The sequence below is a fragment of the Gymnoscopelus microlampas genome, assembly GCF_963454915.1.
Source record: "Gymnoscopelus microlampas genome assembly, chromosome: 18".
NCBI classification, from domain to species: Eukaryota; Metazoa; Chordata; class Actinopteri; order Myctophiformes; family Myctophidae; genus Gymnoscopelus; species Gymnoscopelus microlampas.
This window is the reverse complement of record NC_139955.1, coordinates 26,962,636-26,978,634: the sequence shown is the minus strand read 5'-3', so window position 1 is coordinate 26,978,634 and position 15,999 is coordinate 26,962,636. Positions and strand designations below refer to the sequence as shown.

The 15,999-nt window shown below is 41.8% G+C and overlaps 2 protein-coding genes across 5 annotated transcripts in view; both read left to right on the top strand.

The window, feature by feature from the left end:
- The window catches only part of LOC311065416 (protocadherin alpha-C2-like), a gene marked incomplete at its 5' end in the record, with an annotated part of 173,695 nt that overhangs the window by 128,514 nt on the left and 29,182 nt on the right, over positions 1-15,999 (top strand). The window lies entirely within an intron of this gene.
- LOC311033422 (protocadherin alpha-5-like) lies at positions 3,122-15,829 on the top strand (the record flags this gene model as incomplete). The annotated part of the gene is made up of 3 exons (XM_084040933.1): positions 3,122-3,365; positions 6,312-7,084; positions 15,797-15,829. 3 exons carry the CDS (start codon positions 3,122-3,124, stop codon positions 15,827-15,829), a joined length of 1,050 nt encoding a protein of 349 aa, XP_083897059.1.

Sequence of the window (15,999 nt, the reverse complement as noted above, 5' to 3'; positions counted from 1 at the left end):
AGAGAATAATAATATAATAATAATACTAATAATAATAATATTAATAGTAATAGTAACTAGAAAAAGTGCTCCTCGGATCACAACTGTCCGCTGTTGGGAATGTTGGGAATGTTCTATCTGTATAAGTGTCCTATCCGTCCTGTCTGTATAAGTGTCCTATCCCTCCTGTCTGTATAAGTGTCCTATCCGTCCTGTCTGTGTAAGTGTCTTATCCGTCCTGTCTGTGTAAGTGTCCTATCCAATTGTTACAGTATCCGCCATTTCTCAACCATTTCGTGATTGTTCCTGTCTTACCTCACTCTTACCAGACTTGTGTTGGGAATGTTGGGAATGTTCTAATTCTTATGTTCTAACTGTCCTATCCATCCTGTCTGTATAAGTGTCCGATCCGTCCTGTCTGTATAAGTGTCCTATCCGTCTGTATAAGTGTCCTATCCGTCTTGTCTGTATAAGTGTCCTATCCGTCCTGTCTATGTAAGTGTCCTATCCCTCCTGTCTGTGTAAGTGTCCTATCCCTCCTGTCTGTATAAGTGTCCTATCCGTCCTGTCTGTATACTGTAAGTGTCCTATCCGTCCTGTCTGTATACTGTAAGTGTCCTATCCGTCCTGTCTGTGTAAGTGCCATATCCCTCCTGTCTATGTAAGTGTCCTATCCGTCCTGTCTGTGTAAGTGTTCTATCCGTCCTGTCTGTATAAGTGTCCTATCCGTCCTGTCTGTATAAGTGTCCTATCCGTCCTGTCTGTATAAGTGTCCTATCCGTCCTGTCTGTGTACTGTAAGTGTCCTATCCGTCTGTGTAAGTGTCATATCCCTCCTGTCTATATAAGTGTCCTATCTGTCCTATCTGCCAATTATGTATCAGCCATGCAGCCATTTCGTGATGGTTCCTGTCTTACCTCACTTTGACAGTGGCAGAGACACTGTCAAAGTGATGCCATGTATTTATACAGTATTTCACCGTATTGTCACGTGTCATGTGAGGCTTGACCAATCGGTGTGTCATATTTAGAAAGTGAAAACAATACTCTCCTGCGGAGAGTAATTATGATAATAATAATAATATAATAAAAATAACAACAACAATAATAAATGTAGGTTTAACAAATAATAAAACAATTTTCAGCTCCTGGAATTACAAAAAATGCATTGATAAACATTTTTCATACTTTTTGTCACTGAAATAAGTGCCCAAAACAGCTTTATTTGATCAATGATGTTTCTGCTATAGCAATGCTGTATGAAGGTCAAGGTGTTGTTTGTTTTCGGTTTTGTTTTTATTGGTTGAGAAAATGCCTGCAAAGGCAGAAACAGGCAATCAGACATTAAGGGTGTGAAATGGCCTGTTAGTGATGCTCATTTTAGCCTGTAAGATGTGTTCACATATTCAATAGGCTAATCTATTAAATGAAGCTATTATTGCATCTTATATGTCTTATCATTTCTTATGGCACATGCTATAAGGTTGATACACATAGTTATTGGAAATTGTAGGCATTTCTCCATTTATTTTCGTTGGAACGAAACTGTAACACTTGGTGTCGCTCGAGACCATATCTTTTTAATGTGTATATTAATGCCAGACTCCTCCTCTCCAAGTGAAGACTGTATAGTGTGCGAGGGCTTTGTGAAGAGAACGCGAACGTCAGTGAGACCGTGAGGATATAGGCCTAGGTTGTCATAGAAAATGTTGCTTGCCCGCACACCGTCATGGGCATAATTACCATTTGTTATTGTTTATTTTAAAGCAGCGATGGGTCGTCCTGGAAGACGCTGCGAACTCGTTTGGATACATTGCCTGGCTATTCTTTGTTTGTCTGACTGGGCTGCAGCTCAGATATCTTACTCCGTTTCCGAAGAGGTAGACAAAGGCACGGTTGTGGGAAATCTCGCCAAGGATTTAAATGTCAACATTCAAGAACTGGAATATAGGGATTTACGGGTTGTCTCTGGAAAATCAAAGACATATTTTGATGTGGATTTGAAAACGGGCACCCTTTATGTTGCTGATAGGATAGATCGTGAAGAGCTATGTTCGAATATGCCAAAGTGTTCATTGAACACTGAGGCCATTCTGAGTCATCCCGTGCATCTGCATCGCATAGAAGTTCAAATTATCGATATTAATGATAACGCACCATCGTTCCTTGAAAAGGTAAAGACATTCAATATTTCCGAATCATCCTTCACTGGAGAGAGGTACTTGCTCCCGATAGCAAATGATCCAGATACAGGGAGTAACTCGGTAAAGAGCTACAAACTGAGCCCTGACAATGAACATTTCTCACTGGACGTACAAAGCGGCGGAGAGAGTGTGTCTGCAGAGTTGGTGTTACAGAAAGCTTTAGACAGAGAGAAACAGTCCGTTATCCTACTTGTATTGACTGCTGTTGATGGAGGAAAGCCACCCAAAACAGGAACATTACAAATAATTGTGAACGTCATGGATGTAAATGATAATCCTCCTTTATTCAGTCAGTCTCTGTATAAGGCTCTAGTTACAGAAAACGCTTCGTTTCTGACTTCCATATTAACCGTAAGTGCTACAGATTTAGACGAGGGCGTAAACAGCGAGCTTGTGTATTCTTTCATTGAGAGAGGTAATTTCAATCCCGCAAAGTTGTTTTCCATAAACCCAGACACAGGGGAAATAACTGTAAATGGACGCCTGGATTATGAGGAACACGCTGCTTATGAAATTCGTATCCAAGCAAAAGATAAAGGGACACCTTCTCGTAGTGTACATGGAAAAATGCTAATAGAAGTAATTGACGTTAACGATAATACTCCAGACATCGTGATGACCTCCCTTATGAGCCCAGTTAAAGAGGATGCTGAGTTCGGAACTGTAGTCGCTTTAGTAACCGTTAATGATAAAGATGGGGGCAATAATGGTCTCACCAACTGTAAAATAGTTGGGTCGGTGCCTTTTAAGCTGAAATCAAACTACAAAAACTATTATTCTCTAATAGTAGATGGGGATATTGATAGAGAGAGTGCTTCTCAATATAACGTCACCATCGTTGCTACTGATGAAGGGACTCCACCTCTCTCCAGCACTACGGTCATTACTGTGCATGTTTCTGATGTTAATGACAATGCACCTCGTTTTGCTGAGCCAATAATGAATGTTTACGTGAAAGAGAACAGTCCAGTTGGAGCTACAATTCATACCATAACTGCAGTTGATCCAGATGTTGATGAGAATGCAAAGATAACATATTCGTCATTAGATGGTGGTTCGAAAGGTATTCCAATAACATCAGTTGTAAACATCAATGCAGAGACTGGAGATATTGTCACCCTGCAGTCATTTAACTATGAGGAGTTAAAAACGTTCCGGTTTAAAGTTCAGGCCACTGACTCTGGTGTTCCTCCACTCAGCAGCAACGTGACTGTGAACGTTTTTGTTCTGGATGACAATGACAATAGTCCCGGAATTCTCTCCCCCTATTCTGAACACGGCTCTGTTAACAGTGAGAACATTCCTTATTCTGCTGAAGCTGGTTACTTTGTGGCAAAGATCAGAGCTGTAGATGCAGACTCTGGCTATAATGCTCTGCTTTCTTATCACATCACTGAGCCAAAGGGAAATAACCTCTTTCGAATCGGAACCAGCACCGGAGAAATCAGAACTAAGAGACGAATGAGTGACAATGACCTGAAAACTCACCCATTAGTGGTGTTGGTTTCTGATAACGGAGAACCCTCTATGTCAGCTACTGTGTCTATTGATGTAGTGGTAGTTGAAAATACAGGTGACATTCAGACTCCATTCAGACATGCGCCAATGAAGGAGGAGAGCTTCTCTGATTTAAACTTGTATTTACTCATCGCCATTGCATCTGTGTCAGTGATCTTTCTACTGAGCCTCATCAGTTTAATAGCAGCCAAATGTCACAAGACAGACAACAATTTCAGCAGATACGGCGCTCCAATGATCACCACCCATCCGGACGGCAGCTGGTCTTACTCTAAATCTACTCAGCAGTATGACGTGTGTTTCAGCTCTGACACACTGAAGAGTGACGTAGTGGTTTACCCCACGCCGTTCCCACCCGTAGATGCGGAACTGATCAGTATTAATGGAGGGGACACGTATAGTAACATGACTCAGACATTACCAAACAAAGAGAAGGTAAGGAACGTGGCCTAATAATCACTTCCCATTATTTTAAGTACAGGCCACATTCATGTATTTTTGGTACCGGGTAGTAGGCCTATATAGTAGAGATATTAATTCTTAGCCATTTACACAGTCAAATGTATATTGAAACTGGCCTTTTTCTAATTTCCCTCGTTTAGCTCTGTTTACGCTTAAGGGCGCTGTCCACAGCAATGGTGCTGAAATTGTGTATTGAGCTGACCATTTTGCTTACATTTAGCTACAGGATGGCATCAAAATACGATGGTGTTTAACTAGTTATTTCAATACTGACAACGGTCACACCATAGCCTATACTAGGTATCTAACATTGATGCAGTAATTGTGTTGAATACATTTCCACAAGATGCCGCTATCAGGTCTCACTGTAGTGGTTGTGAGTGGCTCCTCCCCTCTCATATGGCATAGAAGGACGATCATGCTTTGTTCATCGTACACCCCGGTTGCATGGCGACGGGCACTCTAACTTGGATGCATACTTACGCAGCAATGTCATTGCTGCTGGTAGCCATTGTTTCTGAATAATCGGGATACATGGATATTGACAGAATGCACCTGGGCAATGTTTTTAAGTCTTTAATTTATTATCTAATTTTTGCCCATATATGGAATATCGCTGCAACACAGACTGTGTATTCCGTTTCGGAAGAATCAAATCTGGGCACCATTGTTGGGAATTTAGCAAAAGACCTGCAACTAGACGTCCAAGAATTGGAAACTCGTGGCTTTCAGATATCTGGACTTCATGCCAGATATTTTGATGTAAACCTGAAGACTGGGGTTATTTCAGTGAAAGAGAGAATAGACCGAGACGAGCTCTGCTTTCGTAACGCGAAGTGTTCATTTGAATTGGAAGCCATTGTAAACTCGCCGTTGAATCTTTATAGATTCGAGGTTACAATCTCGGACATAAACGACAACGCACCTTCTTTCAGAATACCTGGAATCATTTTGAATGTGTCCGAGTCAGCTTATACTGGGGAAATATTTACCTTACCAAACGCTTTTGACGCAGATGTGGGCAGTTTATCGGTAAAGAACTACAAATTGAGCCAAAATGAGCATTTCTCCCTGGATGTACAAAGTGCTGGAGAACAGAGTGTGTCTAGTGAGTTAGTGCTGCAAAAGGCATTAGATAGAGAGAAACAGCCAGTGATTAAACTAACATTGACTGCTATAGATGGAGGAAAGCCTCCTAGATCAGGAACGTTACAGATCACTGTCAATGTGAAAGATGAAAATGATAATATTCCTATCTTTAGTAAACCTTTATACAAAGCTCGGGTGCCCGAGAACACGCCATACGGCGCTTCTGTCATTTCAGTGCATGCTCAAGATTTAGACGAGGATCTCAATGGGGAAATCGTGTATTCCTTTATCAACCACGATAATGACAACAACGTTGCCATATTTGACATTAATTCAGCCACCGGGAAAATTACGGTGAAAGGCCAATTGGATCATGAACAAAACAATGCAGTTGAAATTCGGGTCCAGGCAAAAGACAAAGGGCAAACTCCGAGAGCTTCTCTTTGTAAAGTTCTCGTGGAGATCACTGATGTAAATGATAATCCACCAGAAATATCAGTTACATCCTTAGTCAATATTGTCAAAGAGAACGCGCCAATAGGCACAATGGTTGGACTTGTAACGGTGAAGGATAATGATGCTGGCAAAAATGGCGTCGTTCAGGTTAAAGTGATAGATTCTGTACCGTTTACGGTTAAGAATTCATATAAAAATCATTATTCCCTAGTTGTAGATGGACAACTTGACAGGGAAAGGGATTCTCAATATGATGTCACCATCATAGCTATTGATGAGGGGACTCCACCCCTCTCCAGCACCAGTGTTATTACAGTATATGTTTCTGATGTAAATGACAACCCACCTAGTTTTTCAGAATCCACTATAAATATTTATGTTAAAGAGAACAGTCCAGTTGGAGCTGTTATTTATACAATAACTGTGCATGATGCTGATGTAGATGAAAATGCAAAAGTAACATTTTCCGTCATTGACAATTCCCCTAAAAACACTCTGATAGCCTCTATGATAAATATAAATTCAGAAACAGGAGCTGTCGTCAGCCTGCAGTCTTTTAACTATGAGGAGTTAAACACATTTGAGTTTGTAGTTCAGGCCACAGATCATGGAGTTCCTTCGCTCAGCAGCAATGTGACTGCAAACGTTTTCATTCTGGATGAGAATGACAACAGTCCCGGGATTCTCGTGCCCTATTCTGAACACGGATCCATTAACAGTGAGAACATTCCTTATTCTGCTGAAGCTGGATACTTTGTGGCCAAGATCAGAGCTGTAGATGCAGATTCGGGCTACAATGCTCTGCTTTCATATCACATCACTGAGCCGAAGGGAAATAACCTCTTCCGAATTGGAACCAGTACTGGAGAAATCAGGACCAAGAGACGAATGAGTGACAATGACCTGAAAACTCACCCGTTAGTGGTGTTGGTTTCTGATAATGGAGAACCCCCTCTGTCAGCTACAGTGTCTATTGATATAGTGGTGGTTGAAAGCACAGATAATATCCAGTCCACATTCAGGAATATCCCAATAAAGGAGGATAGTTTCTCTGATTTAAACCTCTATTTACTGATCGCCATAGTGTCAGTATCAGTGATCTTTCTACTGAGCCTCATCAGTCTAATAGCTGTCAAATGCCACAGGACAGACAGCAATTTCAGCAGGTATGGCGCCCCAATGATCACCACCCATCCTGATGGGAGCTGGTCTTACTCTAAATCTACTCAGCAGTATGACGTGTGTTTCAGCTCAGACACACTGAAGAGTGACGTTGTAGTTTTCCCTGCACAATTTCCACCTGTAGATGCAGAGCTGATTAGTATAAATGGAGGGGACACTTATAGCCGAACCCAGACTTTACCTAATAAAGAGAAGGTAAGATTAAATTAGTCTAAATGTGGCTAAAGCCCTTTATTTTTTTGTTTTCGCTTGTTACTGTATTTGAGCTCCGTCTTGTGTGGCTGTATTTGCTTAGCTTGGCTTGTGATTGGACTGTTGCTGTCCATGGTGCTGAAAGTGTTCTGAAATCTGAAAGCTTCATTCTGAAAATTGCCACTGAGCTTTGAGCCAGACTGATTTTGACCATGATAACAAACCTCATGTCACCTCCTTTCGATGTCACAGATCAAGGTGGTTTAATTTAATCTTAATTTAATATAATATTTTTCTTATGTTAAAATGAATTTTCTTATCTTATTTGAAGAAAAAATATCTTCTGTTTAATTGCAGCAACTTTATATTCATAGTATCATACATTTTCAGCATATCATTGAGAATTACAATGTTTTTCTCACTGTTGGATATTGGGTATGTCATCATGAGGGTCTCTTCTGTATTTTGGTATTTTATGCGGTTTTGCTATTCTGTGAAATCTGAAGACAAGCATAAGCTCTGTGCTATAAACACTAACCACTACTCAGATGGTAAAATAATCACGTAGTCTATCTACCATGTTTCCATCTGTGTTCAAACTTGATATGTTAAAGATAGGCCTCTGTCTTTGCTTTTCTTGCAGTCCTGTTCCCACAGAAGGCTTAAAGCATTGAAAACACATTCTCTCACAGCTGAGAGCATGAATAATCTGGACTAATCTGCCATTTCTGTTTTTCTTTGATTCTCTTATCTAGCCATGGCCCTATTCTGTACTCCCCTTTCTTCGACTGCATTCTCACGGGCTGTCACACTGCTCTATTACTTATCATCACCTTCTTTTTTTCAACCCCCACCATTACATCCTATACAATACATGTATTTGAAACATTTTCAAATATCTATAGATTACTGGTTGTTTCATTTTATCATGTCATTGGTCACCTGTGTGTGTGTGTGTGTGTGTGTGTGTGTGTGCGTGCGTGTGTGTGTGTGTGTGTTAACCCAAACTCATCAAGGCTTCATTGGTTCTATCAATTCCATAAACCACTATGTATTCAGAATCTTCCTGTCCTATTCTTCAATGTTGTCCTTTCTTGCATTACAATATCCTCGCTTATTTGTCCTTCGTGATCAGAGAACATGTATACATGATTTTTCACGCCCCCTCGATCCTGCTTCTCTTTCTCTACCTTTCCCATGCTGTCAGCCTCCTCTCCCATCCCCCTCCACTAACCCTGTAGTGTTGCTGTGGAAGGGGAGCAGCTGAGAAGAGTAATGGGGAATTAGTGCCGATCTCTCAGGCGTGTGTGCTATTGGCCTGAGCCCGCTGTAGACATGACATGCCATTTACATATTAACGTTAACATCCTCTTTAATGTGTGTAGGGGCAACGCGGATATACTCAAACATGTATACCAGACAACCGGTGTATTTTCACAAAAGTGCCATAACTATGCTAATGGCATACATGTCCATACTCTGAATATCGATGTAGCATTTATTTATTAAGGGAGTGATTCAGGAAATAGAGATTGAAATAGATTGACATATGATGCTTTATAATCACTGAGAGGCTGTGGAACTTGTGTTGTGTCATAGTCCATAGACCCAGATGATAGCATGACCTCATTTCAGGGTGTGGTTCAGGACAAACATGCACAGCCTGATCTGTCAAATCCTTGTTTGTTTGTTTGTTTGTTTGATTCACTATGATGTGTCTCAAACTCCACTCAGGTTTTCTGTACTCACATAGGCGTTGCATATTGTAGGTGATGCTGATGCTGATGTGTGTAAGTGGGTCAGTGTGTGTTTCAACATGGCAGCATGATCAGTGCTTCTCAATCTGTGTGAGCTGTAGGTGTGTCTTGCACCTACGATATTTGATGTGCATTTCCCAGTCTACATGTTATACTGACCGCAGTCATTGTAGTTTCTGAAACAATGCCTAGAGCTGTATGTATGCGTTTGAGTGGTTCAATATGTGTGTCCTGTGTAGGCTGCAGTTCTCTGTGCCTGTGAAAGTGACTGGGAGGGGGGGAGGGGCCGGTAATTTTCCGCTCTGCGCTGCAGCAGGAGCAGCAGCAGGGAGTTTTCAGTACCGGGGCATCGCAGCTCAGCTCGGCTCGGCTCTTGCATGCCTGCTCTGCGTCTGGGTGGGGCTGAAAGCACCGGTAGCTCCACTGTCAATCACAGCTAAACCGATGGGTTGGGACACAGGCAAAGGGAATAAAGTGGAAAGGCTAATCCATGCAGCCCACATGTCACTGCCTGTCTGTGTCAGTGTATTTGTTGGATTTGTTCTATATCTGTGAGGCTGCAAGCGTGTTGTTGAGTCTAGAAAGGATATATCCAAGAACATGTCGACATTGAGAATGTATTGTGTCTACACATAACTTAGGAGATATAGTTCTTAGCAGTGAATATAACATAATGGCTGTGGCTATGGAGTCTGTCTCAACTAAAAGCTTCTAGCTTTGCTGCCCTCAGTGCTGCAAAATTCATTCAATTATTGATTCTCTAAATACATTATCCTGGCTGAGGCACCCAGCTAAGTGCTTCACAGTCTAAACTGGATTGTACTTCTGCAGTGGGTGCATTCACCTTTTGGTGGAGTCGTACACATTCTGATGGGTTCAACACAGCTGAATACATGACCTATAGACGTGTATGTTGTCATCCCCTATAAGCTGATTATGAAGATAATTCTGTCAGAAGGCAATGTGAAAATGAGAATGTCCTTTCATTGAATCTTATTTTTATTTAAACCTATTTTTGACATATTTCATTCAATTGAGATTGTCTTAATTCTTTACTCCTTCCTTGAATTCTTTCCCATCTCTCCTTTCATTTTCTCTCTCTCTCCCTCACTGCCATCTTATCCGCGTTCACTTCCTGTTTTCCCCTCATGCAAGGGCGTGTCCCTTGTGAGAAAGAGAGAGGTTAGTTCTGCTAGCCGAGGTTGCCATGGAGACCAGCAGTCAAATGTTGTACCAGTCTCAGGGAGCTGTGGGTTAGCATCCACCCACCCCCACCCAGCAATCCACCTCAATATCTGAGTGTGGGATGTAGGAAGGAAAGCAGGGTGGACACAATAAAAGACAAAGAATAGAGAGAGAGAGAGAGAGAGAGAGAGAGAGAGAGAGAGAGAGAGAGAGAGAGAGAGAGAGAGAGAGAGAGAGAGAGAGAGAGAGAGAGAGAGAGAGAGAGAGAGAGAGAGAGAGAGAGAGAGAGAGAGAGAGAGAGAGAGAGAGAGAGAGAGAGAGAGAGAGAGAGAGAGAGAGAGAGAGAGAGAGAGAGAGAGAGAGAGAGAGAGAGAGAGAGAGAGAGAGATGGTTGTGAGAGATAGTAAGAAAGGGAGTGGGGAGGTCGAGGCATACAGAAAGGAGGAGATAGACGGAAAGACAGATGTACAACCATTAACAACCAGCAGGAGAGTGCAGTATTGTGTGAAAGGGAGAGGAAGTGTGCAACGGTCTGACAGGCGTGTGAGTGAGATAATGAGCATCAAGCAAACTGACTTGGAGGAAGGAGATAGGAATATGCAGATACAGCAAGCCTTGAACATGATGTGGGGAGGTGGGGAGAAAACGGGAGCTGCTGAGAGTGAGATGGTGAATAACAACACGTTGAGGAACACGCCCGGCAGGGGCTTACAATTGGTCACAGATAAAAGACAGAATTTATCGCCAGCCACCCTCCCCCCTTTTCCCACCATGTCCTCCATCGTCCGCAGTTGCTCTCTGCAGTGTCGGGTGTTGTTGCTGTCTTTAGATTAGCTTTGTCATGCTCAGAACCGCGGGTCCCATCCCGTACGGAGATGATCCAAAGAGGGACACACTCAAAGCCTGCCTGCTCTTCCAGATAGCTTTGTTTACCGCCACAGCAAGAATCTGTTTGATTTATGCAGAGGCAGCCGAGGCACTGTTTAACACTCTCATGAACCTGTGGGGAGGGATTTACGCTGCTTTTAGTCCTTTCATGCCCTTTAGCTTGAAAAGGAAATACGCAAGGGACAGACACAAACAAAGTCACCCAGAGAATCCACTCTGTCCTACTGTGTACACCTGGGTAAAGGGATCAGTATTTACATGGGACTTTGTATTGGAAATGTTATGAAGTTATTTTGCATGTCAAAACTAATAATGAGACGGTATGCAGACATGCATGTTTAGTTGGCTATTGCCTAATGTTTATAACCACACTGCAACAGAGATTCGTTTTCTCCAAAATTATGTCTAACATTTGAAAGAATTATGCATACCAAATGATTGATAGAGACATTTTAATACACTTATAACACTTAAAAGGCAGGAGGTTAAGTCATTTCACAGACACTAGGTCAGATATGTTCGAGACCCTGACAAATATGATGAATGAGAGTTAGTATTATCCTGTTTTTAATTGTCTCCGCCAGGCCGAAAGGCATGGCAAGAGAGTATGTTTTGCCCCCTGTCCGTCCGTCCTGTCCGTCTGTCTGTGACCAGCTAATCTCTGCCACCGTTGGCCCGGTCGCTGTGAAACTGCGTGAACACACTCCCTGGATGGCACAGCAGAACCTCTGCCCCACATGTTTTGCATATCAATCTAGCATTTATTTATAAAGGGTGTCATTGTGATTCATGGCTTTCAGATTCAAACATGATGCTCCATAATCACTGAGAGGCTGTGGGACGTGTGCTGTGTCATAGTCACCCAGATGATAGAATGACCTCATTTCGGGGAGTGGTCCAGGACAAACAATCTTGGCCTGATCTGTCAAATCCTAGTTTGATAGGTTAGATTCACTGTGAGATGTCTCAAACTGCACTCAGATTTCCTGTGCTCACATAGGTGTTGCATATAGGTGATGTTGATGCGTATTGCGGGTGTGTTTCAACATGGCTCCTTCGTCCTTTTATGGATGTATCTTTTCAGGGTGTGGTTGTATGAGGCATAACTTGCAGTGCTCCCATCAAGATCTTGTTCCTGCAGCTACATTCAATTAGTGATAGGACTGACAGAGCTGCATTGTCTGTCCGATATTTCTTTCTATGATGTGTGCTGTTTCTCATTTCTCCTCTGGAGGGGGCCTTGCTCTATCCTTCCCTTCCCTTCCCCTCACAGTCACAGTATTGGAAATGGGAATCTAAATGACTGCTGTGCACTCTCAGTCTTCTCTCTTTTTTTCTGCCAATTTACAGTAACTCTCTCCTCCCTCTCTCTCACACAGCATGTTGAGATCGAGTTTCAATGCTGACTCGGCTTAGAGTATAGCGGGCTGTGCATACAGCCAATGCGGAATAATCACATACAGTATTATATGCTATTCCCTTGTACTACACATTTTATACCAACAGAGGGACCAATTTCACTGTCTGCTCCACCTCTTCACCCACTCATGCATGTTGCCTCTCCTTCTCTTTTCACTCAATAAGATTAAAGATAGTTTTTAATTTGTCAGTAAGACCATGCCAACATTTTAACTTTTCTATTTCATTGTGGCATAGTTCCCAAAAAAAGATTTATTGTTCCTGGGCCACCAATCCATCGTTACAGTTTTTGATAGGTCTACTCTGTCTCCATGCTTTAGCAGAGGACAATGTTAATTCAGTTTGTAGTGATATATGAATTCATATATTCAAGTAGCAAAAGTTTATGAAATTAACACTGATATTCAGAATGATGAATTATGCACAAGACTGTTAGTCCAAGCTGTCTCCTGTGTGATAATTTGATTTCCCCACTGTCTGTATAGATTTATTGTACAGCCCTTTTCTGGCACCAGACACTGCAATTAGCTGTCCACCTACACAACAGCCTGCAGTCTCTCTCTCTCTCTCCTCTCTCTCTCTCTCTCTCTCCTCTCTCTCTCTCTCTCTCTCTATAATATCTGATATGTGGATTCAAATAATACAAGTCCTAGTCCTGATAGCCCAATATGTTTATTAATTTACCATGTGCTCCTAAAGTCAATTTCGTGATAACTGATTTAAAAAATATTTGGTATTGCATTTGTCCTCTGTCATTTTGAGTTTGTCTTCTTTGCGTTTCCATTGTTAGCAGTCTTCTATCTAGAGAACAGAAAGTGATACAGCTGGCACAACAATTAGAACAAAGCACAAGCTAGATAAATATGTCTGGATGCATGCTCATTCAAACAATTCATAAGCCCTAAAGTCACTTCTCTGTCCCCATTTGGTTGGTGGTGACCTGGGTACTTGCCTTTTGCATGTAGGGGGTGCCAACAACTTTGCAAGATTGCCCTATATTGTGTAACTGAATTACAGGCAAAGTCTTGATTCAGCCATGCAGGCTGTGATCCATTTCTCTGTGGATCTCAGCAGTCTGGGACATCTGACTCACCGAAAATGGGCCTGGAGGGTGGTGGTGGGGTCGGGGGTTCCACATGGCATTCCACATGGCATAACAGACGCTTGAGGCAGGCAGTACGAATGGCTTTTAGAGTGGAACCTATTACAGCTTTAATGAGAGAGAGAGTCATTGTGAAGGGTGGGTTATTAATATGGCAACCATCTTGTACAATGAATGGGGAGAAGGTCATTAATATTCTTAAGGTGAAAAGCTCCTCTCGTGCAAGCAGCTACAAGTCAGAGCTCTTGAACTTTTTACACATGTTCTCTTTCTCTCTCCCTCTCTCACTCTCGCTCTCTCTCATTATCTCCCAATATATTTATCTCTCTCCATATATCTCTCAATATGTTTATCTTTCTATCCATCCCTCTCTGTCTGTTTCAGTCACAAACTAAGACAGACACAGCCTTCTATGTTTCCACTTAAGAACTTTGTGTGCCCTCCAGTCAACACAGTGTTCAATTTGAGCAGTGGGTGTGTGTTAAGATGACACAGCTTGAGAAACTCAGGAGTGGATGGAGTGGAAAGGGTGGATGAGGGAGGTGGTAAAATAAACTGAGAGAATGACAAAAAGTTAAATTCTCAGTGTTCATTTGACTCTGAGATTGTAAAGATTCAAGCCCATTTGGGTCAATTTTCACACTCAGGGGTTAAAGTGACAGTAGCCTACAGCAGTGGTTCCCAAACCTTTTAGCTTGAAACCCAAAAGAGAAATTGTATGTCTCCTCGGGACTCAAACTAGTGGAAATAGCTGATCTACAAGCTCACAACGCATTGTATCGTGGCTATTTTCACTACTTCGAGTTGTTGTTGTTTTTATGGAACTCCTTTCATTTTATGAATTTCTTTTGAACAATTAATGCCTTTTCCTTTTTTTGAAAATGTTTTGAAATAATACAAAATGTAGAAATGAAAAAGGGATATTTACTCACAACCCTTAAAAATTGGGTGCACAGTAAAAGTCCTCTGTTTATATTTATCTAGTGTAAATAATGCAGTCCCATTTGGCTCAATTTTCACACTAAACTGAGGGTTTTACTGTGACCGTACAGAGCTATAGAGGTCAGGAGAAATGATGGATAGAGCTGGAAACAGGTTCATAAGAGTGGAACCTGTGGACGTTTCAGCAAAGGCAGAAAATAAAGTGAATTAGGGAGTGGCAGAGGTTTAGGTCTGTGACGCAAATGCTTGTTGAATCATAACAGGCATCTGTCTGTCATCCTGTGGAAAAAGAGAGATAACTTAATCTGAAACCCCTTGAGTGAAAAATTAAATAATCCACAGCTCTGTGGCACACAATTAACACCAGAACAGATGGGTGATTCTAACAGGCATGTGCATAGAGAACTGTTTGTTACCTGCCCTTCAATTAAGCTATGGTTGAGGAGAGACAGAATACAGAGAGAGTGGGGGGGGGGGGGGGTTGGCTGATTGCCAACCACCATAGTTAGGCCAGCCAAGAGTGACAGTTGTATTGTAGCTTTACAGGGTAAGGGAGTGTGGGTGGGTGAAGTAAAAATGAAAATTGAAAATGTTTTTTTCAAAAATAGCAGGTCTACCAGCTGAAATAATGTAAACAGTTTTTTGGGTCAAAAAGATCAGAATAATGAGTTAATGGATGGGCAGATTTTTATGATCCACAATTAACCTTTGGATTAAAAACATCAAGACCACGATCAATTTAATATAATGTGTCTTATCTCGGCAACAAAGAAGAGTTATTGAGGGAAGGATTTGCTTCCTTTTATTCATAATATTTCCCATGACATGTTTATGTGTAGAGATTAAATTAGGCATGTCGAAAGATTACCCCTGTCTCTCTGTCATGCTGATCGTGTGTACAGGCCCTCCTAATTCAATCGAATCCAAATTGAAATTTAATTGAAGTACATGGGTTCAGAGACTGTAGTAATTAGGAGAAGAGCCATTGGCCATTTAACGCCAACTACACAGCCTGACCACCTGCGACCAGACACAGCAGAACCCTTCCTCTGGACTGCTATATGATTGATGTGAGTTAGAATGTGCATGTTCTTGTGGGTTATATCAGAGGTCCTATGGTCATCCAGGAAATAGTAGATTGGTAGAATGAAGGCACTATCAAACTTGAAGTTATATATAGAAAGGTTTTATTATAGCAAGGTAGCGAAGCTTCAGCGATACAGCAAACGTCTCTGTCACATTACTACTGCTCTTCATTACGTGTTACATGCATATATATTCCTCCTCTCTCTCCCTGTACCCCATCCTGCGGCCACACCTACTCTCTGTCCTCCTCAGGAATGTTCAGCGCGCATCTTGCTCTTTAATGGCTTCCAGATGTGTTATCTCCCTCTGTCCCTCTCCTGATCTCTCTCCTGACAGTACTACAGCCTTTGCGGCTGGGAGAGCATGTGAGCTGTTAACCTTTTGCTTGCCTGCTCCTACATTCTCAACTGAGGTTTTTACAATGACACCCGTAGAGGCTGGGTCCTCTTATAATAGATCAATTAAAATATTTCAAAATGCCAAGCAACTCGGCAGCACCCAACCATACATATGCTATTAATGTTGTATGGTGTGATTTT